The sequence below is a fragment of the Geospiza fortis genome, unplaced genomic scaffold, assembly GCF_000277835.1.
Source record: "Geospiza fortis unplaced genomic scaffold, GeoFor_1.0 scaffold172, whole genome shotgun sequence".
NCBI classification, from domain to species: domain Eukaryota; kingdom Metazoa; phylum Chordata; class Aves; order Passeriformes; family Thraupidae; genus Geospiza; species Geospiza fortis.
In genome coordinates, this window is record NW_005054309.1 from 6,971,642 (window position 1) to 6,998,322 (window position 26,681).

General features: G+C 37.6%; 1 protein-coding gene across 4 annotated transcripts in view; it reads right to left on the reverse strand.

Moving 5' to 3' along the window:
* NLGN1 (neuroligin 1) overlaps positions 1-26,681 on the reverse strand; it is a 314,121-nt gene that overhangs the window by 176,284 nt on the left and 111,156 nt on the right. For all 4 annotated transcript variants that reach the window (XM_031055363.1, XM_031055362.1, XM_031055361.1 and 1 more), the window contains one exon: positions 20,260-20,412. In XM_031055363.1, the coding sequence (XP_030911223.1) occupies positions 20,260-20,412 (153 nt within the window). The remainder of the gene's footprint in view (positions 1-20,259; positions 20,413-26,681) is intronic.

Genomic DNA, 26,681 nt, shown 5'->3' on the forward strand with positions numbered 1-26,681 from the left:
AATTATGGGTTTTGCCTCACAATGAACAGGGTCAGCAGATTTTTTTTTCTTGTAAAATCTGTCTTGAACAGAATCCCTAATTTACTCTTTTTTGCCTCGGAAAGGTGAATAAAAATAAAAGGAGAGGAAGTCAAATAGTACCTGCAAAAGCTGATAGGACCAAGGATAATATGGTGATTGTGTACCAGTCTTACTGGCCTAATAGGCTGCTGCTCACACTTATTTTTAAGGCCTGTCTCATCCTGGTTTCCACTGGATTTCTGCATCACCTGGATTACAGAACTCTGCTTTGCAGCTGACTCCATTCAGCATTTTATTTTGTATTATTTCATTACCTTTATACTTAAAAGCAAAATCTTGCCCAGAATTGGAAGTTTTCCATTCAGGTAAGCAAGAAAGAATTTTCTAGCTGATTCACCAAGACTTTTTCATGGTGCTTCATAGGCCAAGTGTTACCATTAGATTTGGTGTTGCCAGGACAATTTAATAACAATTGGAATCTTGTTCCTCCCTTAAGTTCCTGGGGGAAAAGTGGACATAAATGTATATGATATATCTGGTTTACAACAGGCAGAAGATGAAAAAAAATTTACATTTCAGATCCATATATTCTAATAATGACCTAGAGATGAAGAGAAGTCTGAGCTGGGCATTACAAACCTAAGAATTCTAGGCAAAAATCCAAAAACTCAGACTGCTGGGGATTTCTTTCCTACTGAGACTTGCCCATTGGCAATGACATGTAAAGAACTGATATTTCTTTAGAGACTGGTCACTAGCTACTGTAGGATAGATTTTTTACATTTCAAGTAATCATTTAAAGGCACAAAGCAAAACTTGGTTGCAGCTAGGAATCCACTTCATCCATTTGTACTAATCCCTTAAAACCCTTTTCACTTGTATGCATTCCTAGTCCATGTATGCTTCAGAAATAGGACACTATTATAAGAAATCCTTTCCTGGTCAGAGTCAAGAGTGTGTGAAAAACTGCTTTGAAGCAGATGGCTACTTGTGAAGGGGTTAAAAAAAATCATAGCAAACATTTGGATCCTCTAAATATAGATTATTTCACCTAAAGTACCTTATTTATATTATGGATGAACCTATACTTCTTTTAAAAATAATAAGTTTAATTATAAATCAAATACAATTCTAAAAGACATCCCTCTCTGACTGACTGAAAGACTAAAAATACTTTTTCTTTAATAGTCCCCATCTCCTGAAAATTATGTTTTATCTTCTTGTTGGCTGAGGGACTTGCAAAAGCAGCTCATGAGATATCTGGACTGGTGGGATGCTGATAAGCCTGGCACTTTTGGGCCAGTGTTTTCAGGGATTTGGTCATTATCCTTGTGGGATTGTCCTGTTGGAATGAACTCAGGGCTAAACAATGAGCCAAACAAAAACAGAAATAACAAACAAACAAACAAAAAGAAATAGGTTTTGAGATCAGCCATAATTTTTCCCATTACAGAAACAATAGACTGGCATTCCTTGAAAAAATCTCCACCCACACAGGTCTCCTGACAGATGTTTTCCAAACCCAGTGCAGGCAGTTGCTCAGGGTGTATTTAGCTGACTATATTTAGTACCACATCACACTGACTGTTGAGGAGATGATGACATTTGGGCTCACTTTTCTTGCTGATTAGTAAAGCAACAATTTTTCATATTTCCTTATATTTCCTTATTTTTCCCTGTTGTTTGGCAAATATTGATACTCTCAGACTCTCAGGCTCTGATGTGGCAAATGTATCCCCATGACTGCAATTAACTGAGGTGAAACAAACTGGACCACTTACTGAGAAAAATATGCATGCACTTAAAAACTTGATGAGTACTTCAGCTAAAGAACATTGCATCAATTTTAGGCAACAGCCTTATTTCAGCAACATCTTTGATGCCCAAAATCTGTTTGAAGATACACTTGATAACACATCCCATTGTTTCCTACAGTTTCTCTCACTGTTAATCATGGGATTGAAAGCTGTGTGCTTCATTTTATTTTCATCGTCTCATATATAAATTTTCGCGCATAAAGATTCAAATAGAATGGCTCAAAATACGGCTGAATTTTTACAGAGGTTTAAAAGCTCATTTTACAAGAAAATAGTGCTACTGATATAATTTCCTGCATAGAGCACCAGCCAGTATCAAGGGAAGCACGATCATATCTGTAACAGTTTAATTTTCCAAGTAAATATAGAAATATTTTCCTGTGGTGCACCAGCAAAATCAAGCAAAAAAACCCACCCCAAAAGCCCAACAACAAAAACCTCATACAGAACGTCATAATATTCCCAGAGGCCTAAAATATGAGAATTACAAAATCAACAAACCTTTGTGTAAGATAAATCAAGTAAAATAATTTGGGGCATCTGTAGCTGCAAACACTAGTGGGAATGGCAGACAGCCTACCTGATAGCAGTTACTCCCAAAACCTGGTTGTGTCATACACACAGAGTTACCCAGTAATACATTGGGTCACATTTTACCTTAAATGCCCCAGCTGCTCTCACAAAATTTGGTCCCACCTTAATCAGTGTCCTTCCCTGTGCCCAGTGTGAGATCTGCACTGTGGCTTTGCCCTGATGAAAAGAACTTGTCCTTCAGATTTGGTTAGAAACTTAAACAGCTGTTTTGTTTCAAAATCCTCTCAGAAATCTAACTCTAGCATGAATATAATGTCAAAAAAATGTCAACAAAAGCTGTCTCACGCTAGAAATGATCTTCTGGAACAAGCTGTGGTTGCACTGCAGTTCAGCAGTTCACAGCTATCTGCAGGAGCACTTTGTACCTCCACTTTGAGGAGGCTGGAGTCCCATAGGGAACCATTCTTTTTTCCAGTATATTTGACATGTTCAGCTGCTAGTGCTCATTATGGTCATTATGAGTTATTACTGCTCATTATGCTGTTAGGCAGATGACACCTAGATTTACTGAACTGATGCGGATGGGGGTGGAAGAACCTTTCTTCTCAGGTACAGATCTTCTTCTATAATCAAAAAGGAGAGCTAAAAATGGTTGAGATGAGAGGAAGAAAGGGAGGCATTGAAAGAAACACCACACTTTCAAACCAAAACCGGTGACATCAAAGCCACATCTGCCATTGAGTGTTGCGTATACACAGCTCTGTTGCACTCGCTTCCCTCTGTTTGTCTCTAGGAACCAAATAGCTCAGAAAAAACAATGGATCTAAGCGAAATTGAAGAATAATTCCATTATTACTGTTCTATTTCCTCTGCTCCATCACTCATGCAATGACACGTATCACTTTGGCCACTTACTGATAAAATTTTAGATAGCCTTATGCATTGCAATGAAATTATTCTCTAAAACAAAAATAGAAATACTGGCATAGTCAGTTTCTGAAAATATTGCCAAAAGCTGTACAGCAACAGGACTCCCTGTAAAAACTACTCAATTGCAAATTTGCTTTTTCCATTTTCTGTTAATACAAATCAGATGCAAATCTAGAGTCTGGAAAAAAGGTCATTCCCATAAAAACTTCCAACAGGTTAAACTGCTTAAATAAGTTATCAAGTCACTCTTTTCAACCATCATTATTTACTTTTAAAAGACTTTGATGAGCTATTCAGCAGAGGGGGGAGAATACGTGACTTGCTGTGATATTTGATTTAGGTTTTTTTTATGTGAAGAGCAAGAGTTTAAGCCTCCTGAAAACCAAATGGATCATGATGTCAGATGTCTGATCTCTCCTCTAATACTAGATGTAAGGGTAGAGTAAATTCTGGCTTTCAGAGTGACACAGGCCCTTTATTGATTCCCTGTGTGTCACACAATTCGCAGAGCTCTCGAGCTCCTTGACAAGAAGCCCTGGAATGGAATCCCTGAAGGTGTGTGGTGCTACAACAGCTTTAAGTGTTCTGCACTCACTGGTGTAAAGTGCCTTGGACTGGCTGGAGGATCAAGGGAAAGGAAAATGCCACCACCCCCTGCTCTTTGGTGTAAAACAAGAGAGAAGTGGGCAATAATTGTTCCCCTCCTGGGCTCCACTCAGCTGAGCACAGCCAGGCCACTGTTCCCTGGCTGAGGGACAAAACAAATGCCAGCAAGATGAAAAGTGCGGGATGAGATAAATTATCTTAATCTCCCTGTTGCATCCCAGGAAACAAATATTTGGACTGTACATAGATACAGAACTGGAAGTCTCGGAGTCGTAAGTTCCATCAATCTCTCCATCATGAATCAAAGAGAAAGTCATTAATTAATTAGTCAGGTATAATTAACAAACAGATAAATAGCATGCAGTGGGATTTCTGTAATCCAGAGTAGTTTTAGCAATCTGAGTATTTCCAGTATTGTCTCTTCTGCTGGGAAATAATTGTAAAGGACACTAAATTTTTTTTTAACCAGATAAATCAAGCCAGAGAGGCTTGATACCCCAGCAATGGAATACAACATGCCAGCTCAAACTTATGGCATATCAATTCTTTCCCGCTAGCCAAATTTTTAGTGGTGGAAATCTCTAAAGAGAAAAAGAAAAAGAATAAATATGCATATCCTTCAACCTCTAACAGATTGAAAAGGAGTTGTTCTGTCAAGAACAACAGCTTGTATCTGCTTTACATTGTTATCATTGTGACAGGAGGAATGTAACTTTTACATAAATATAAATAAATATTTATTCTTTATGCTTAATTTCCTAATCATTGATGGAGGAATTCTCTGAATAGCTTTTTGTTCCTGACTAGCCACTGCCTGATGGCTAATCCTGCACCAATAAATATAATCTAGTGCTTTATGATCAAGAATTTTATTGCCAGATGTCAGGAATGCAGTGGACAATTACATCACATTATAAATATGGGGCTTGATCCAACACTATTAAAATTAATGAGTTTTTTATTGCCTGAAATTTGCTAGAATCAAGGACATAATTAAAAGATATAGTCACACTTTTAAGCACAATCTATGCATTTGTGATAACCCTATTCACAGTATGTAATAATAGTGTGGCAATATTGTACATAAAAAGGTCAGTATGAGGTAGTTTTCATTGGAAAAAAAAAAGTTGTTTTCAATATTTGGGTTTTGTTTACTTAAAAAAATATTTTTGTGATCCAGTAAAATGCTAAAATGGCTTAAGATAATCAAGATTAATTGTCCTTACAATTACTAATATTTATTGCACAATTGACACATCAGCCAAATATTGGTCAAGTGGAAATCACACTTTTTCCTGCACTGAGATTCCAAGGGCAAAATCTTTATTTTTCCAGTTTCCTTCAGAGTAAACCTTCACTATTTTCTTTGCTGTATTCTCCAAGAGCCAGACTGGATAAAAATCTATTCTATGTTAATTTTATCCAACCTAACTGCAATCAGCAGAACTACTCATATTTATAGTTAATCAGGACCAACAGAAATTGTAGAGGTTATAAACCCACAAAAACTATTTTAGCAACAAAGGCCAGGCATACCAAAAGAAAGGAAATATCAAACCCATATTTTTAAAGGGTCCAGCTTTCCTCCTGTACTTTTTCTATCTATCCTGCTCCTGAGATAGCCTTTATTTTATCTCAGACTCTCTTCTTCAGGCTGATGTGAGACTGTGGGGCAACGTGCAAATGACAGAATATTTAAGGTTGGAAAAGACCTCCAGGATCATCAGGTCCAACCATTAACCCTGATGTGCTCACCACTCAACCACATCCCCAGAGCCACAGCTCCACCTCTTTTTGAGCAGTCCCAGGACAGGAATGGCACAGCTTCACATCTGAGAGCACAAAATGTGCTTGGGAAAATACCAGTGAAACCAAGAAACTTAAAAAGAAATAGACATCTTTCTGAAGGAATGAATGAGAAGGAGAAAATGGAAGTTGGGACTATCCTGAGCAGGACCAGGAGTTGGAATTTGATGATCCTTGTGGGTCCCTTCCAGCTCAGGATATTCAATGTTTCTATGGAATCATAAGGCAGAACAGTTTGGTGCAGTAGGAAATGCAGTCTTGTCTAACTGAAATAAGAGCAGCACTGATTTTGATCTTTTTCACATAACCTACAATTTCATTCCTGGTTTTAAACAATTTCATATATTTTTAGTATTTTTAAGATCTTTAAAGTTGCTCAGTATTTGCTGCAAATCCATTCCTACAGTGCTACTTGTTATAGATCAGAGAACTTCAAAGAAAACTTTAGCACATGTTTACAGTTGCTTTAAATTACACAAATTGCTAAAACTCCCACATTCTCTCTTTCCATCCTTTAGTGCCACAGAATGTTTGCTAGCATAGCATAGAAAAAGGAATTGTGAATTTTATAGCACAGCAAACAAGTGATTGTTTGTCCTGCTGGGTGTTAGTTGTGACCCAGGTAACAGTGCTTTATAGTCTGAAGATCAAAGTGCACCTTACCCATCCAAATCACATTTCAGCTTTGTTTATTACTCTCTTAACCTTTCATCTGTGCTTTACACAGTGCTGAGAAATATAAATATAAAAAATGTTCAGAAAGCCCTCTTTTGGTGACTCATCTCTACTTCTTTACCTATCATAGTATAACAAGCTCTTTGCTTCTCTTAAAACTCTTCCATCTTTAAAACTACTATAATATTCCTTCTGAAAAATGAGTGACTTAATACACAAAATACATTTTCAGCTTTCAGAAAAAGTACTTCAACTTGTTTGATTCACCCTAGAAATACTGCTGTTTAAAGAGTCAATAATATTGAAAAGACTTAATGAAATAATAAGGTTTGTCACTAGCCTTGGGTTATATTTTTTTTGGTAGTCTTTTAAACTAAAATTTTGGAGGGGAGGATTTTTTAAGGAAATGCAGCAAATAATATCAGATATATGTAAACACTCTCAAGGGAAAACAAACCCATTTATCAGTTGCATTCTTGCAGAGCAATCCCCAAAGATGTCTCTAAAACAGATTTCTGGGTTCTGCAAGTTGTTAAGCACAGGATATTTAACCTCATTTCTGCAACTGCTCCATTCCAAAACATTTCACTACTTGGATTTACTGAGAAGCTGCTTTTAAAAGTACCTTCAGTCTGCTTCATTCATGTCAATTGCAGCAAGCTATTAGCTGTAATTGGCAATTTAATTTTTTTCTCCTTTTTTTTCCTGCTTTTAGTGTGTGATCAGCTTCCAAAAAGTAAGGTTTTAGAATTTCACTAATGTACCCTAAGCAATGCATTCATCCATAGCCCAGGCAAATTTTACTTAAGAAATTGGACTTTATCAAAATGTGATTTTTCAATATGCATCAAGAGATGTGAAAAAATTTGTCCTCAGGAATTGCCAAATTGTCTGGAAAAGGAACAGTGAGATGAGTGACAGCACAGAAGAAACACCTTGGCATGAGAAAAACAAAGAAAAATCCGGCATGCAGGTGGTTGGGTGCTGAACCTAAATAAATGACACCAAACTAAAGCCAACATCCAGCTTACACTGGATCCTTTCCTAAGAGGAAAAAAAGGCAAGGAAGGGAGAGAAAATGTAGTCTTCCATTGTCTTATAACTTGCAGGCAACCTTTAGGGTGCCTTAAAATCAGGAGCTCCATTCTTGAAAACCCAAATTCCAGCAGAGAAAGCTCCAGCATAAGCCTTGGCAGGATCCAGCCTGTGACCATTTGATTCCTACCCACCTCCCTCCCCCTGCTCAAGTCCTGGGTAATGCTGCAGTAAGGGCAGGGTTTACCTAAAGGCCTGGGAAGGCTTAGGTGTGGAAAAGCTTCTGCACCTCTGCTCTGGGCATAAGCCTGGTTAAGTTTTCAGGAGGCAGATCATTATCTCTCACTGCCAGGCTGTCAAAACAGAGCCAGTTTTCTCCATTGGGATGGTGGAATAAGTAATCCCCCCCGTGCCCATGAGCCACAGGCTGAAATCTGAGCTCATGTGAGTAGATGATGCATCAAAAAATAGGTAGTAGTGTGATTGTTGCTTTGCAGAAAAGTTTTTTTCTCCCAATACAACTATAATGGGCTAATTTGTTTTCAGGCGAGTCCAGACTATGCAGAGAGAAGGTTTAATAAGATATTCAGGTGTTAAAAAAAAGATAATTAAAGAAATATAAAAGATAATCAGGTGTTAAAAGACCAGGTAGATGTCCAGAGGATGATTCATCTGCTCCTCACAGTAGTCAGGACCCACTGCTCTGCCTTACCACCACAGAATCACACCTGGGACCTGTGGGGACTTCAGTTCACCACCTCCCCTGCTGGACCAGGGTCAACTAAACCAGGTTACTCAGGGCCTGAGTATCTCCGTGCACTGGAGACTCCCCAGCCTCTCTGGGCAACCTGATCCAGCATCTGGCCACCCTCAGAATAAACAAGGTTTTTATTTTTGGACTTTTCTCTATACGTGGTGCCCACTGCCACTTGTCCTTTTGCTGGATGCCACCAAGGGTCTGAGTTTGTTTTTTTTAATCTTCCTCATTCTTCATAAACTCACATTGAAGCCAGTGAAAGCCACATCCCTTCACCTGCTTGCTTTGATTTCCTTTGACTTTTTGCATCTTGCTGGCTTGGCAGGGAGAAGAAGCAGGTTCTGAATATGTTTCTGCTGGGTTCTGCAACTTTGCAGGATGACTTTAACAACTAACTGCTGGCACACATTGATCACCACAAGTAATTTTGTTTCTTTCAGCAAGATTGATTATCTTTACCTAAATCATAGAGATCTCCTGGGAGGAAACACTGAGAAACTACAGAGAATGTGATGGGAAAAGCTTTTAAAGGACTAAGAAGTTTTAGCAGCAGAAAAGGAAGAGCTCATGTAAATGAAAAGCACAATCTCATGACAAAAGCTCTCATCTGTACAGTCACACAAAGGAACATATCTATTTCCATCATCCAAATGCCAGCATTCAGTCATTAATGGGAAATAAACCCTCTCGGGCTCATTTTTCAGAATTGTTTGGTTGGAGTGTTGTAAGGGAGCCATATAAAAGCAGAGCAAGGCTCACACACGCTGAATGCAATATCCAGAATTTGTTCAGAGTCTTTTGGAATGCTGCAGACTCCAGGAGTGGTGAGCCACAGAGGTGCTTGCAAGAATGGGAGATAGAGACAGGAACAAACACATGGAGCCAGTTGTCCTTGGTGCTCCAGGCAGCAGAATCAAAACCTGCACCTCCTTAGAGACACTGCACCAGTTATTCTATAGATGCCAAACCTTGTCTGTACAAACATAATATTTCCTGTTTGTGCTTGCTCCTGGTAAGAAAAGATCAGGTTCTAGCAAAGCTGATGGTTCCTAATGACAGCTGCTCACCTCCACCTTGCAAGAGGACCTGCTCTGTGATAGCCTGGAGCTGGATCTGATTGCAAAACAACATTGTCTGCAAGACAAGGGCTTCTTTCAATGTTTTTAAGATGATCCAGACCTTTTTCTAACCCTCAGCTGCATCTTTGATACACTAGCCAAGCAATGATCTTTGATCATAGCCAAGAAATTATATTTTTTGTTCATATTTTGCATGTCTCAAGAAAAGAAAAAAAAGGTTAAAACTGAGAATTTATTCTTCATAATACTTTTTCAGTATTATCAGCTCAACAACACCTACTGAATACACTCCTGTTTGTAAATTTGTTTGTATGCAGCACTTTCAAGAGAAACCTATCAACAAGAACATCTGCTGCCATGACTGAATTTGAACCAGAGATCAAAACACTACTTATGAAATATTTATAAAAAGAAACCAGCCAACAACTATATAGAACTTTCAAAGCAACATTATGCACGTATGAGAGGGAAAGGAAAAGAAATGTGTGCATTGTTTTAAAGCCATTTAAGAATGGAACCTTAAACCTGAAATTGTGATCACTACTTCTACAGCGTCTACCTAGAAAAACTGCAAAGATGAAATTCAGGCACTTCCACAGATGTTGAATTTTGTTGTTGCTGGAAAATGCAGGTAATATCTTGTATTTTTCAATAACATTTTTAAAGCGCATCTTTAGCTGGAGGGAACCCACATGAGAAAATCTCTGTGCTAGCAAGGTGCTTGTCAAGTGATTTCTTTATCAGAAAGAAAATAAATGAAATAGTGAGTACCTAAATGAAATAGAGAGTACCTTTAAGTTATCTTTAATAGCAATTCAAGAATCTAATGATAATCAAAATTCAAACAATGTGCATCTAATCAGCTACCAGGTACAACAGGAGAAACTCAGCGATGGAAGAGGCTTTAAGCTTTGAACACAAAGGATGTGCAAACCCATGAAGTATCAACAGAGAAAATTTTAAGTAATAGAAACATAGAGTGGTTTAGGTTGGAATGAGTCTTAAATATCATTTAGTTCCATCCCCTGCCATGGGCAGGGACAACTTCCACTATCCCAGGTTGCTCCAAGCCCTGTCCAGCCTGTCCATGGACACTTCCAGGGATCCAGGGGCTTCCACAGCTTCTCTGGGCACCCTGTGCCAGGGCCTCACCACCACCCTCACAGGGCAGAATATTTTTCTGATACCTGACATAAACCTACTCTCAGTTTGAGGCCATTCCCCCTTGTTCTCTCATTCCAGGCCCTTGTGAAAAGTCCCTCTCCATTTTTGCAGCTCCTTCAGGTGGTGGGAGGCCACAATTAGGTCACTCTACACCTTCAGAGTTGAAGGCTGAGCAAACCCAATTATCTCAATCTTTCCCCACAGGAGAAGTAAATGATCAGAAAAAAATGGTGGAAAGAAAGTTAATATTTCCCATTTCCCTTTCAGTCCACCATAATTTAGCCGTCCTTGTAAAGAACTATATAATGGCAAAGGGAAAATATTTAGAGAACATTTTTCAAGAGGCACGTAATAATGAAGTGAGTAATTACAACATCCCCAGGGTGCTCAGGAGTGCATTTTCCAGGGTCATTAATGTGGCTCATGGGTAGCTGAAAGCACATGGCCTTTGGCTGCCCAGCACACAGGGGGTCCAGAGAAGGACACCCCGTGGTGCCACTGCTGCAGTAAAGCCTTGGAGATGAAATGCAAACCCATCTCCAGTGGAGACACGGCATTTTCCTGGAGCTGAAAGGAAAATTTCAGTCACAGAAGCAAAGCAATTAATGGGTGATGAACTACACCTGCAAGTAGAGATGGGAACAAAAGTTTTGGGAAGAAATTAATTTCTCCATGTGTTTCCTGTTAGAAGCAGTGAGATGTCACAAATAAGTGCTCACCAAACTCATTGGATGTTGACACCTAAGTAAACAAGACAGCTTAGGGATATGTTTGCCTAATCTTTTTGAAATTATTTGGAGCTATATGGTGCTCTGCCTCCTTTCTTTTAATGTTTTGTGCTTCTGTACTGAACAATTAATTCTTCAACAGGAAAATAAATCATGATTTGTCAGCATACCTATGGCAATTTAAGATCCCTCAACCCAAATCCTGGTGGAAAGCCTTGAGAAAATGAACAAATTATAATGACTAAGGGATATTTCATTTTAAAAAAATCCAAGATCTGACAAAAAAAATACAGCAACAATTATTTTTAAAATCAGTAGGATTCTTGTAGTGAATCTCAAAGGTTGGTCAAATCTCTTTCATTCTATTTCATTAGAATCTTGAAAAAATAGTGAGAAATTACTGCAGAACAATGAAAAATGCCAGTAAGATTTATTTCTCAAGCAACAAACCCCCTGAAACATGGAGGATATATTTCAAATTCTTAATTAAAGTGTATAAATGATCTTTCTTTTCTCAAAAATATTTTTAGCTTGCAACATATACAACACAAATATATTCAAAATATTTTTACAAATGCATTAGTAGCTAGCATTTATATTTGCTGGAAGGCAATTTTCATACTTTGCTTAACAAGGGATATTCACCAATATACAACATTTCCTCTGGCCTTTTAGAGATCTCCATGTAGCAGTTTTTCATACAATGATGTATTCAAATGCAGTTTTTGCCAAAATAATATTTATTTGCCAGTACATCTTGGGAAATAAGAAATCAGTTTCAAACAACAGTCTCCTATATATTCTCCATTAGAAGGTAATGCAAATTGCAACATTTTTACTGTAGTATTTTCTAGGTTGGCTGAGTCAGGCATTTACACATGGATCACAGATTAAATAGAAGAAAAAATTTAGGACTCTCTCTCTTGCCAGTACTGCTGCCAAGAGAGTTTTGTACCTCTAGATCTATTGTTCATATTATTCTTTTTAACCATTAAAAAGTGCTGCTACAGCCTTAAAATACAGATCTTGTTCAACTGACTCAAAAATATCATGAGGTACTACATCAAGGAAGTATCAGAATAATATTTGATCTAGTACCCATATATGTAAACTAATTTGCACACGAAAAAACCCATAAAATGAGAAATTTTATGCAACTGAAATGTGTGAAAAATGAGAGCAATATTTGCAATGGAAATCCCTGTCAAGTTATCTATTGCTTCCAAAGCCCCACAGTATACAGAAGTGCTTAATTTAAGTTTCAGAAAACTATTTTAATATATGTAATTAAATGCTGTCAACTGGGAATTTAGAAATATTCTATCTACTCGTCCTGCTACTTCTATCATAAATGGTGACAGAATTTTCATTCACCTGTTTTTCTGGGTATGAATTACAGCTGCATAAAACTCAGGAGTGCAGAGTTCCTGACCCACCAAGGCTGGGCACAGACCTGACTTGGCTGCTGAGCTGCGGAGAATTTCTTAATGTCTTCCTACCTGGGTTGAAAAACAGAATATTGGGAGCTCATGGGATTATTTCTGTTTGGGAATGCCATGCAGTGAGATACAAATTGCATTAAAATCCCAATTTATCCCCACCTCTTAGCTTACAGTCAGACAGATCCTTTCCTGGGAAGTTTGGCACCCTGGCAAAGGCAGAGCAGCCTAAATTCTGTTGCTTCTAAGGATGGGGACAAATCTGGCTACCCAGGAAGTCTCCCATCCCATCCCAAGAAAACCAAAGGCTTAGGATACTGTATAGTGAAAAATGCAGGTACTGTTGCACAGCTGAAACATTAAGAATACAGTAGATTTAAGGTTTTGGATGGGGATCAGTGATGGATGGGGCAAAAGTAATTTGGTCAGATATTACTTGGAACAAAGTGAAGGTAGTTACACATAGCTAGATGATAAAAATTACAAATAACATCACGTAGGATAATAGGGTCAAAGATTTTGACTTTTTTTTCTGAGGCTGTGAGGTATTTATAACTTGTCTTCAGTGAGATCTTTCTCCTTCCTATTTTGCAAATATTATCATGCTGAAGTTTATTTGCTCTCAAAAAAATCTGCTATTTAGAAAAACTGGGATATTTTATTATATGATTAAATATTGATGAAGGAAGTTTATCCTACCAAAAAGTAATTTTTCTTGACAGAAATGACACAAACCGTTCCTATGCCAAAATGAATAGATTTAAACTTTGTTATTTGTTATTTTTCTGTTTACCAAAAAAGATGTCTAGAACATCAGAGTAAACAAGCTATTTAAAATGTACATGTACCAAGATAGAAACCTATTCAATGGCAAATAAAATCATGTCTTTTTGTCCTAAAAAATAGAGAACTGGTGTGTGTATGCATCTATCCAAGCAGGTGGATAATGTCAATTGGCTGTGCTAGAAAAAGCACAAATAGAAAAGAAATGGCTCATTTCAAGAGTGCACTATTTATTCAGGGTTCCCATTTCATAAATATCTTGCCTGCTGTGCTTTGCAGTTGACCCTTTAAAGATCTCTAGTCAATAACCCATTGTTTACCTAACATCCATTTCGTCATTTTGGTGGTGCAGACCCAAGTGTGGAAATCTGCCTTTCTCTGCTTCCCACCTCCCTTTGGCTGGCACTAAATCACCAAAAAAGCCCCACTAAAATATCATTAATGACAGCAGGTCTGAGATTTGAATGCTAATTCTATTAATGGACCTATGAAATTAGGACACTGCAAATCTAGATGAGCTGTGCTTGGGCCTCCTGCAAACTGTGCTGCCCTGAGGTTACCTGCTAGATTAAACAAGAATTGTCTAATACATTTTTAGAATTCTAAGGATGTGTAAATCAGCCCTTGTGAAGTACAGCACCAGGGGGAATAGATAACTGCAGTACTCTCTCTATCTTAACTCCTTCTATTTATCTAGAATCAAATTCACTTGGAGGGCTTCATATCAAGACTCTGTGATGCCCCAGGCTAAGGTGGGATCAGATCAGGCCTTCTGGACACCTTCTCTACTGTGCAGTCCTAAAATATTAAAATTGCATTTATATCTAAAGGAAAACTGTTATGAAGCTGCCAGGGATCCCTAAAAGTATTTGTAGATTAACATTCCCTGCATATTCTTGCGCTTCAGAAAACTTGAATGATTTCTGACTGCACATTTTGATGTGTTTTGCTATTAATTTTCCATCTTTACTTTCAATGTAATGTACTTTTAATTAGGCAATAATATATAATCTTCTGCTCATCAATCACTTTTACTCAAACATCTTAGGAAATGGAAAATAGAGAAGAGGCTCATCAGAGACCCTTTAGAGGTGCAGCAAAGCTGGAATAAAATGCCATCTCCTGACAGTACCTTTAAGGTTTCATAAAAAGATAATGGATGTGCTTGTCACCAAAGCTAATGATCAAACATTTTCCCACTTTTACTGGATATTAAATTGTGAACTATAAAAGAAAACCCCACAGTCTAAGCAATGTAGGAAAAAGAGTCTTTGTACATTTTTTATCTCCTTTGATATCTAACTAACATAAACCTTCTTATTGCACTGTTACTTTCACTGAATAGCCACTATGCCATGAGATGCTTACTTTTACTGAAGTGAAAAGGCTTCTCTTCAGGAGACACAACTCTCCAGGTTGAAGAAAAAGAACATAATAGGCCCTTTTTGCAAAAATACTCAAGTGAAACAAAACACTAGTTCATCACAGTGTCTTTATAAAGTTGACCAAAGCTTTTTAACCTCATATGAAGCAATTTTTGAAAGTTTTATATCTAAATTTTATACATTATTTTAATAATATTTTTAATCCTCTTTTTAATATTATCAGTAGTGTTACCATGCTGTCAAAATAAAGAGCAAGGTAGTAAAAAAAACCATCCAAACTACGTGATGGAGAGAATACAAAGTAAATCATTACAAAAATTAGGGTAAATCGAATTCATGAATTGGACAAATCAGAGCAACAATGAAAAAAGCAGATCTGGTTTGAAAGGAAGGGGCAAAAAATGATGGTATGTTACCCTATTAAAAAATATTAAAGTATTAAAACAAAACAAGACGTACCTTCCAGTCAATCCCAATGGAATTGGACTCATGAAATAGGCAGGTATTTCCAAGTTGCACTGAAGTAGCTTTCATTATAACATATTCTCATCTCTGTGACCTGCAAATGGTCAGCTGATAATTCTTCATCCCTTGAAAGGCTTCACCAGGCTGCATCCTGGAATTGCCATAGTGCTGATGCACATAAACTCGCTCATAAAGGAAAGGTTGTGCTTCATTTTTTCTGGCCTATTGGGAATGTGCAGCTCCTGGCTGAGAGCAGGATGGATGAGGGCAGAGGTTCTGAGCTTGGCAGAGGTTGCCCAGCACTCACTGCAGGGCTGTGTCCTTGTATTTCATGCACCTCTTTGGCCAATAAGAGGTTGCAGGTTGGCATCACTCTGCACAGCAGCAAATTCAAACCTGAGGTGTTTTCCTAACGTGTCCAGACACACAGCAGCAAAACATTTTATGGCATAATAAGACTCATCCTCTGTCACTAATTTATCCATAAAACTCCAACAGTCACAAAAAAAGCTAAGAAAGGGCTTTTGTGACAGTGCTTTGTCTCTTTGTTCTGTTTTCTGTCACTAATGTGTGTTTTATTTGGCATGAATGCTGCAGCCCAGCACAGCTGGCTCACACAACACACTACTGGAAAATGGAATTTTGGGCTGGAAAACACAACAGAATCCTAATTCTCAGAAGCAGTTCTGTGCAGGAGGAGCAAATACCTTTCCAGTTCCCTTGTTCTTCATCACATTACTTCAAATTATGGGCAACCAGGCTCTGTCACAAGGGGATGCCCTGTACTGAAGAGCCCCATTGATTTCAGTGCAGTTATTTGGGAAATAATGTACTGAGTAATGTTATCAGAGCTTTCAGTCTGCTGCAGTGACTTTACTTGCAGCATTAAAAGTACCAACTGGAAAAAAAAAATTGAAGTGGTGGAACACCGGGATGAGTGTTTTCTATTCAGTAATCCCAGACAATATTCTCAAACTTGAGGGTGACAGTACAAATACAAGGCTAAATGACAGTAAAGTTCCTATATCCCCCTCAAAAGGGAAAATTTCTTATAATTAAAGAAGGCATAATGAGGACAATCTCACTCATGGGTTTGCTTCCATCTTGACATGAATTTTGGTCTAAAAGTTTAGAATATTTGCCTTCCCAAGGCAGACATTATGAATGCCTAACAGAAAATACAAAATACAGACCATTTTTCCTCTTTATTTATTACCACCTTTGATCCAGACCCTTGGAATGACAATTTACTGTTTTTGTAGGGGCAACCACTGCCCCTTAAAGAGGAAAAAATGAGACATTTAAAGCAGTGCTCAAACTAGAGATTTCTCTAAGTCATTATTCCTTCTTCCTGTTCAGTTTGTGAGCTTCAATACAAACGCTATTTTTCTATTAAAGTTCTATTAAAGTCCTGTGGCTTAAAGATAACCAAGAACAAAGAGTATAAACTAATAAAATGAAGAAACAAATTCCCAGTTAGCATAAATGAGCTCTCTCCTTTCTCTCCACTACTGAAATTGAAAGCAGTAGTAGCCAATGGTGACCCAAAGCATTCTCCTTCTCTAAATAAACCTTTCATAAGAAAGAACACAGAAAACAGCACTGGCAGTATTAAATCTGTCCATCATGATCTTTTCTGGATGTTGAATAGACTCCTTTTATAAATCTTTTCCATCTTCTTAATGAAAATTAAATAAAATGCTCCTGCTTTTTACCAGGTGGGTATTTATTGAGTAAACATTTGACGTCTCCTATCAGCTGAGTTTAAAAGCCAAACTTGTCTTCATATGTGTCCTTTCCCAAAAAGAAGCCATAAAGATATATCTGCACTGTCCTTCGAGGCTGATAGACTGCTTCTGCAGTGCTCCTTCTTGGTGAAATTGCTTGCACAAGACTTGCATTCAGAAAGAATCTAAAGAAGACATAGTGTGCTTCCAATGGCTTCTTATTCAGTAGTCCCCAGTTTCCCAGGGCAAGCAGTCCTTTTTTCCATCTTCTTTATCTAAGGACAGTTTCTAACAGACTTTCATCCCCAGACTTGTTTCAAAGACAAAATTGGGCCAGGGAACTCACCAGGCTTTGGGTTTTTGTTGGATTGTTTGGTTAGTATATTTTGTTATTTTGGTTTTGTTTTTATTTTTATTTTAGATGCACTTGCTCCATCAGTCTTTAATTTTTATTATTGCTTTCTCTTTACCAAATGGAGTTCACTTTTAAGCATTTTCTAACATTTTATTTAGAAGTAAATTTTGCATCTCCAAAAGACGCAGCTCCTCAAGGAGATTAGTCCATAAAACAAGGGATCTTTCAACTCAGAATAAACAGGAAAATAATCTGAACTGCGTCAAAAGCTGTCTCCTTTGGACTTAATAGAAGTACTGTGAGGAACCTAATATCAAAACACATCCCCAGTCCCACCACGATTGGTCTGGAAGAAGATGTTACTATTTCAGCTCTAAGCATTTATTGAATGACAATGATTTATCAGTTTATTTGTTAAAGAAAAGTCAACATCTTGGTGAAATGATGGCGGATGGCTCACAGAGATCACCTATATAAAGACATCTACCCACAAAAGTCCGATACAAGAAACCAGATCAATAAAGGTCATGTGTAAGGGAGAAGACAGACCTTATTTCATCCCTACACCTTCTCATGTGATTAATAATTCCTTAAATTTTCCTTATGCCTGCAAAGCCAGGCATTTCACACAGTGGTGAAGGGATATCCAGGTATCCCACGGGCACCAATCAGTGGAGCTGGACCTCTCACCTTGTGGGGTATGATCAGGAAAGGGAAGCTGAGAATTTTTTCCCTATGCTTTTGAAAATACATATCTTAAGGTGACTGCAAAGGGTAACATTCTGCTGGAACAAGATGGAGCAAGAGCTTCAAAATATCAAAAGTTAAAAGCTGACATCTAATATGATTCTACACAGTCCTACTCTGCTGGTATCAGTAGATTAGAAAACAAGGAAGAGCAGGAAAAGTTTAAACTGCTCAAACTTTCTTTTCTGATTGTTGCTCTGTTTCTCCACTACCTATATAATCACACATCATCATTATTTATTTAGTACATGACAGACAGGCATTGCACCAAATAGAGTAGATGTGTATGACTTCCACATAAACAGCATTGGTTTTACTAAGAAAACCCTGAAAACTGCTACAGGGTTTGCAGAATGTAGTATCAAGGATTCACACCAATCACTGGATTCTGCTGTGAATTTTAGAGGTTTCACTGCAATAGGTCCCACTTAAAATAAAATCAGCTCTTTGACCCTTGAGGCTCAGTAAAGACCATGAAGCCCAAAGGATCACAAAGACATGAACAAAAATGAAATCCTCCTAAGCTGATGAGATATTAACTCTGGGTTGCTTCAGTGATCAGTGTTAATTTACAAGTGCAAAAACCATTATCATCAACAAAGGTATATTAATTTTCATCTTTCAAGCAACTATCCCTTTTAAACACTGCAATTACTAATGACTTAGGAATCAGACTAAATAATATACAAAAATAAACAGCCCTTTCAGATAATAGATACTTTCTTTTATACTGGCATATAATACAGAGAAATGTTGTTTGAGACATCAAAGACAAGCACTGGTGCAAAAGCGAAATGTTGATTAGAGGCACAGGTAGCAGATTATTAACTGCTGTACTAATATGTATCCAGGACTTTAAATCATCACATAATTAGAAAACAGGAGGAAGAAAACCATACAAAATACCAGAACTTCCTTGCTTAAAGTGTTACATCACAAATGAAACCTCCAGTACTAAGGAAATAAATCCAGGCATTAATAGTTATGATCCCTCTGGAAATTATTCCGTCCCTTGTAAAACACAATCACAGCAGACTAAATTCAAAATCTAAAGTTAAGATTCATTTCCACACCCTAAAATTAGGAAATTAGGATTAGAATTTTTAACAAAAATGAAACTGTTGGGAGGTAATTACCCAGATGAGCAAAGCAGAACTGACACACTTGGGCACTGAGTTAACCAAATTCAAAACACCAAGAGCAGAGCAATGACAAAACCCAACAACTCAAAAGTAAAGCAGAATAGCAGACACTTGAAAATAAAATTGACTGGTCTTCAGAATAAATTCTTTGTTGTGAATGACACTTGGTCTATCACACCCTCTCAGATATTACAGGGAATACCCTCACACCTATGTCAGCATTCTGAATTTACTGTTCTAATCTCCATTATACCCCAGGACCCAGCTCCTGCTCTCAGGAGTCTTAGCATGCAATAGTTTGGTAGAATATGCAGAAGAACTCCCCAACAATCAAGTTGTCTCAAGAGCTGGTGGACTTTATCATGCATGTGACTATTCCGAGAAAATAGCAGAGTAGGGTTTTTTTCCATAAATACAAGGTACCAGAGGGAGACCACACACCTCTACCAACAGCACAAACACGTTCTATTGAATGCATTTGAAACAATCAAAGGTAACTATTTCATTCTCTAATTCATTATCTGGAAAAGAAATACTGGATGTATATGAATGAAGCCTATATCACTTCTCAAAACCACAATGAAGTTCAAAACAAACAGGTAAAAAGATGTTTTCATGTCATCCTTCATTTTTTCAAAGCATGAAAAAATTGTGCTAATTAAAAGTTAATCTTTTTCATTCCACTAGAAAACCCTACCCTCTATGGATTAAATTTTTTTTAAAAATTAATTTACCTGTCTATGAATTAAAACATCAGTGTTATTCACAGGAAAAAAAGAAAAAATGTAAAAAAAAAGGAAAAAAAAGAGAGAAACTCTTCTGCCTGGACAGCTCAGCAATGGGAATACCTGTTTCATGCAGCACGACAGCAGACTCTTCCAGAAAATACCTGCAATGCCTTTATATCTCATCCCCAGCATACAAACCTTAGATTTGACATAGAAAATTTAAAAATACTTGATGCCGCTCTTCTGCCTTTTTTTTTTTTTTAAAGTACATTCTCACATATAATACGAATTGCATTGCAGATAGCAGGGATTAGTGGAAAGCTGAAAGCTTCTTACCAAGCACCCCAAGGCGATAGTTGACTGTGATGACTATCACATTCCCATAACTTGCTAGAACACTGCCATCATATAAATTTCCAGTGCCTTCCATGTAGGACCCTCCGTGAATATACACCATGACAGGCTTAGGTCCCCCACTGTCCCGAATGTCTGGAAAAAATATTAAGACACATTTTATCTCAAGAAAGCACCAAAGAAGATACATGCAATATTTTAATTTATTTTTTTTTAATTTTTTTTTTTTTTTAGTGAGGTTATTTTTACTCTTGAAGTGTTTCTCAAGCAACATCTTTTACATAAGGAAATGGGCAGGTGGGCACAAGTGTTCCTTTGTGGTTTGCTCGTAAGTAAAACTCCTGTTTTTCTGAAACACTCTGAAAAGCAGAAAGGAACTGAAAATGGTAACACATTTGCTCAAATGCAGTGAGGCATTGCTCTGATTCTGACCCTGCTGAATTGGGTGCCTTCTGTGTAATGTCTACTAACCTAAGAGTGAGTTCATTTTGGCTGAACACTTCTAAAGCTCGGTGCAACTTTCTGTTCTCTTAGCTAAGGGAAATCCAATGTATTAAGATAACCAAGATTTCTGCTCCTACATAAAATGTTGATTTCTTCCACTCCCTTAATTTGTAAAAGGTGTGTACAAACAGCTGTCTTTGGATGGGTCGGCAGCTTGAGTTCAGAAAGTACTTGAAAGTTGTTTAGCACTTAGACCTTGACTTAAGATTATTGATAATTTCAGGGTATCCTGAAGTTTGAGGTGCATGGGTACTTCTTAGTTTCCTAAATCATGAGAAGGACTGAATATTTGAAAAAATAACTGCTTGAAAAAATACTGAAAAATCCCTACCCTGCATTCAAAAAAAAAACCTGCAAGGCTATCAAAAGTGACATCAAAGGCAGGGAACAGTTTTAAAATGTTAGAAGCTCTGCCATTCTGTCTGACAAAAAAATTAGATATTGTCATAGTGTTTTGAGTTTGGATTTAGGTATCCCTCCACCCCTCAACAGTCCTATTTGCAAATGGATGCATCTACTCAGAATAAAAATTTGAATATATGAACAGTGTTACTGCTCTTGAGGGGAATTGTTCCTGAGTACCAATTCAAAACAGTTCGTATGGGCTGATATGTTTTTAAAAGTTGGGGGTTTTCTGTTGGACAGGAAATAATTCAGCTTAGGTGTAAATTTAAACTCTTACATCTGATTAAACTGCATTTTGTTCTGATTTACTGGGTGCCTGAGTCTCTTCCACCACCCAAATCATAATATGCCATAATAGTCCCTCAAAATCAAAAAAGCCAGTAGCAAGAGTGCATAGGAAAATTTCCCAGTGAAGAACTGTTCTGAATGTTCTGATTCAAAACCACTTTTTTTTGTCATTATGACAGTGTTCAAGTAACTTCTCTGATTGCTTCCTTCAGCATTTGAAGAAACCTCAGATGTATTGTTTATTCCTTTGATTTGGGAGGATCTTAGTTTAGAAGCTTTCAGGGGAGCTCTCTGCAGAACTGCTGGAATTGTTTCTGAAGCACCGCAAGCAGTAGGTGGGTGCAGCTTCACTAAAAACCCTGCTTTTGGAATGAGTTGAAAAACAGCAGCACAGATGTTTCTGTTTATAAAAAGCCAACTGCTACTATTACTTTGATATTGATTCTGATTTGAAGAAAATGCCAGAACGGTCAAGATCAGAAATTGAACCTTCAATATTGGAAGTACTAGAAAAATCACTTATTCAAGACCAAAAAGATGATGAAAGGTTGTGCATGAAATTGCTTGTATTGCTCTCCTTGATTGTGCTTTTAGTGAGGGCTTTCCAACATACAACTTTCAGAGTGTAAAGCTACAGAGATTATTTATCTTCACTGTCCATAGGATGGAGTTATGAGCTTCTCAGGTTTAAAATCTACACTGAAGAAAAAGTCTTTCCAAATTCATATACTGTTTCTAGCAGGTGCTTGTTCTTAGTCTATGCTGCCTTTTTTTTTTGATACAAATATGGAAGCAATAATAAATTATTAATCTGAAATCACTGTGTGACTGTTCCCAGCAGAAATTGTACACAGTTAATTGTATGCTTGATGGTAACACAGGGGGAAACTGTCTCAGAATTCTTCTTTAATTAAAATTACATAGAATTACAGAGCACCAACTGTGAACAGCAATGAAATGTTGGTATCACTGGCCTGTATATCTGGAAAATAATACTGGAATATTTAGAAAAGAATGAGTGTCCTTTATCTGAGAAAGGAAGCACATATTCATGAATAAAAATCTCATATATAAGGAAGTTATTATTTGAGTAATTTCTGTCTCTACAATACTGTTATTTTCTACTACTAATATCCTTGTAAAGATTACAGATCAGCTAGATAAAGGAAGGCCAGTTTTCAGCTCTGCCTCTGCGCCATGTCAGAGCAAATGACATGCAGAATGAATTTTCCTCATTCTTTGCTTTGCCAAAGGCATCAGCCATAAGAGGAATCCCTCCCACAAAAGGAAAACTCTGCCTCTGAGTGTCTTGGGCAGAGATCTAGAGCTGGAGATATCAGCCAGGGTATGCAGCATTCAGCTGAGGCTGGTGGCACTTTGGGCTATGGATAATACAAAGCTCTTCCTGGGAAAAAGAAAGATCACTGCATTTTGGTCAGAGGTTTCATATCAGTTGCAGTCTACAGCCAGGAATATTTGAAAGGTGCAACTATTCAGCTGGGAGAGTGTTGTTTGAGTACATATGTTATTAGCAACTGAGGTTATTAAAGGATAAGATTGAAGGAAGAGAGCAAAAACATCAAGAATTTTAACCAAGAATTGATTCCTACCTTAAAATGTTCCTCCATGAAAACTCTCATCCTTTAAAACTAAACTGGAGGAAGAATTAAGATAATACTCTGTGAGGAGAACACTTTTGTATATTAGTATGAAAGTGTCAGAGAGATGCACTTTTCAAATTGATTATTTAAGTTAAATATCCAACTCAATGAAGTAAATAATTGATATTTTTGGTACTCAGGTACTTTTCAAAACCTGACCATAAATGATGCATCCTTTCTTTTTTTTCCTGCAGGCTGGTGTCAGTCCTTTTAATGCATGTGGTGGAGTGATCTCAGGACACTGTATTTACACTTCCATGTGCAGATTAATAGTTATTTGTGTTTGTAGCTCATTCTGAATCTGAAGACTTTAGGTGTAAATGTGGCATTTCTGCCAAGGGTAGATTTATAGATGGATTTAATTTAGTTGTGTTCTGCAATTTTTTCGCCTTTTATTAAGTGTTGCTTTAATTAAAAACAGACACATTCATCTTTTCAAAGACATATGCAAGGATAGCACTGTTAAAAATCCTCCTCAAATTCAACTCAGTTCTGGTTTCAGTCACACATAAGATCATTTTTGAGTGCTGTGATTTGTTTGGCTTTAAATTGCTAGTTCATAAAACATCTAAGTAGATCTTACTGTACAGCAGAGAATAACTTCATTTATATTACATATAGATTAACTTTCTTGTAATTATTTCTATTATTCATTCTCTTCTGTACCTTTCTAATGTTTGTTGCATCTACTTTTTATGTCTCATCTTAATTGTGTTACAGAAAATTTAGGAATGGGGCTGACTTTTATTCTATGTTTGTTACATTACACAACAGGGAACCAGGTCTGACTGTGAATATCAGTCACAATTGTCATATATAACAAAACATAATTATAGCTTCAGTCATTCAAAACTGCTGTGAATTGGCCACGTGACTTAACAAGCATAATTTGCACTGAAAAACCAAGATGGGAAAGGAAAAAAAGCCTACCTGGAGACAACTTCACACAAAGATAATTAGTTTAGCACCGATGTCACAAGCATTGCTTTTCTAGATGCCATAAAAAAATTGTGACAGCTTGATGCAGATTGTTAAGTAAATCTTGGGGTTTGAATGTGAAAAAAACCTGGAACAGTGGAAAACTTTCAGATTGGTTACTGCAAAACCTGTGTGTGCCCTCCATAGACTGTTATGTGGGTATGTGGATATGTGTGTAACTCTTCCATAACCTTTTGTAGAAAATATTTAAGTAGAGCATGGTACCAATCATTGCGACTCTTAATAATTTTAAAGCCTTTTAACAGCATTTGACCTTTCAGTTTGAATCCATCAGATGCCTTATAGATGCACTACCATTTAATAAACTAGTGCACTTAGTCCTAATATTTAAACATCCATTAATGCCACAATTTTAGAATGAGATATAAAACTAGATATCCTGGGACTATTAAAGTAACTATTGAGCTTCTGTGAGGAGTTTCAAATATGTTTTCTATTTTAAAATATAGCCTGCATCCATCAGGCTTCAGACAAATAGAATTCTCTCCATTTGTTTGTTTTCCTGCCTGTCAAACCAGGGGATCATTTTGTGCACTCTCAAACCCTTAAATACCTTCACCTGAAAATTATTTGAGATCCTGATGGAGGACTATACAAACGTTATCCTAGCATGAAAAAGGCCAAAGCTTTTACAGGTAAACATCTGGAGCAGATTCCCATTAGAGTAGGACCTCAATAGCCAGGTAAGCAGTCATTTTAAGTTATTAAAGGATGATGGTTAGAACTGCAAAAGCTGACAGACTCTTCACTGTACAAGCAATGCTTGGCAGTGCTGAAAGTAAAATGAAGCACTAAAGAGGTACTTAAATTAAAGGTCTGTCAGGATTTTATCATGCATGTTTTCAAGTATTAATAACATAACCACAAAAATTTGACACAATTTGAACAGAGTGTCTGTGTGTAAAGGGAAAATATAATCAGCACAATTTAATGTGCAAGTGGCACTGGAAGCTGTACTCTGGAGAGGAAATCAGGGAGCTAACATGGATGGGTGACAGGGGGAACAGGCATCATGAATTTGGCTATGTGCATCAGCCAACAACCACCCAAAGTGGTCAGATGTGTGCTGCCCCAGCCTGGCTGGCTCTCACTGAAGGCTGTAATGAAGGCCAGAGCACGTGCTTGCTTTGCAGGGCAGACAAATGTGTTCTGCTCTTTGCTGATCTCCCAAGTCCAAAAACATGCAACCAGTGCCAGACAGAGATAGTGCTGCTCCCCCTCTTTCTTACCATGACAGCTGAAGGCAGATGAGATGCCAAACTTGGCATCCCAGAGTATTTTAGGAGCAATGGAGTGATAGGGGGCTGTGGAGAGCCTCAACTCTGCAATGTGCTCCTTCACACAATGGCACTGCAGGCTGCTAAGCATAAGAGGGGATCTCTAGATGAATTCTGCATCATTAGCAACTTAAAATTTGAGTTGGTTTTGGCTTTTTTGATTTAAGACATGCTCTGGACCAAGAACTTCCTTCTGTCAACAAAGTCCAATAGCCCATACAAGACAGAGGACCAGACTAAATTATCAGAATCATCACAGTTACAGCCTGTGAGCAAACAGCAGCATCTGCTCCTAATCTGTCTCCTTTTCCACAGGAGAAATTTAAAGGGAGGAGGGAAGAGCAGAAGCATCTATCAACTGCAGTGCAGACCTCACTTGTGAGGCATGTGCTCTCAGCAACAGACTCGGTGTCTGCCTTCCTCAGACTGAGCATCTGCACTCTTCCTTTCTAAAAATGGAATAGCAGCATTCCTGTGTTGCAGGGGGATGCTGTGAGGCTGAATGCATTAAAGACTGAGAGATGCTCAAGCAGCTCTGGGGACTAAATAAGGATTTAAGATTTGCAGGTTGATGTGCCAGGCAAGGTGTGTATGATAGAGCAGGGGATGAGAATTCATTTGTGAGCAATCCTTCATGGATATTTCATACAACACTCACTACTTAGAAGTCCAACTCTGATCCCAGAGCTGGTTAATGGTTTGTGGTGCCATATTTTAAGTCATGCTTAGGATTTTAGTGAATAGGAACTAAGGGTGCATAAGAGTCACTGATTTTTGCTATTTATTAAATTTTTGCCAAATTAAATTATTACCTGGCCAAAATTAAGACTAAGACAAGCCAATAAGATTAAAATATTTTACTTTTAAAAACTAAGCCTTGTTTCCAGACTAGGGAAGGTAGACTTTGTGTAACTGCTGAGCAATTTGAAGGTAAATCTTGCATCTACACTAGATATTGCATACGTACAGGTCAGCAAATGGCAAATCCACCACTGCTATAAAAAAGGGAAAGCTCCAGTGCTCACTGGTTGCAAATGCTTTTGCCACTTTTGTTTTTGGTGCCTGCTCAAGTTGTTCAATGTTTACTGAAAACAGGTAAGCAATGGAAGTGTAGGAATGAAAGGGTTAAACAGACAGAATAATGCATCCAAACTGGGGAAAAAGGAGGCATTTTTATGATTTCTGACTTTTCACACTCACAGAATTTGAAAACACCTTCATTTTTTAAACAGCAAATTTGCAGATCATTAGCTGGTAATGTGCACTACTG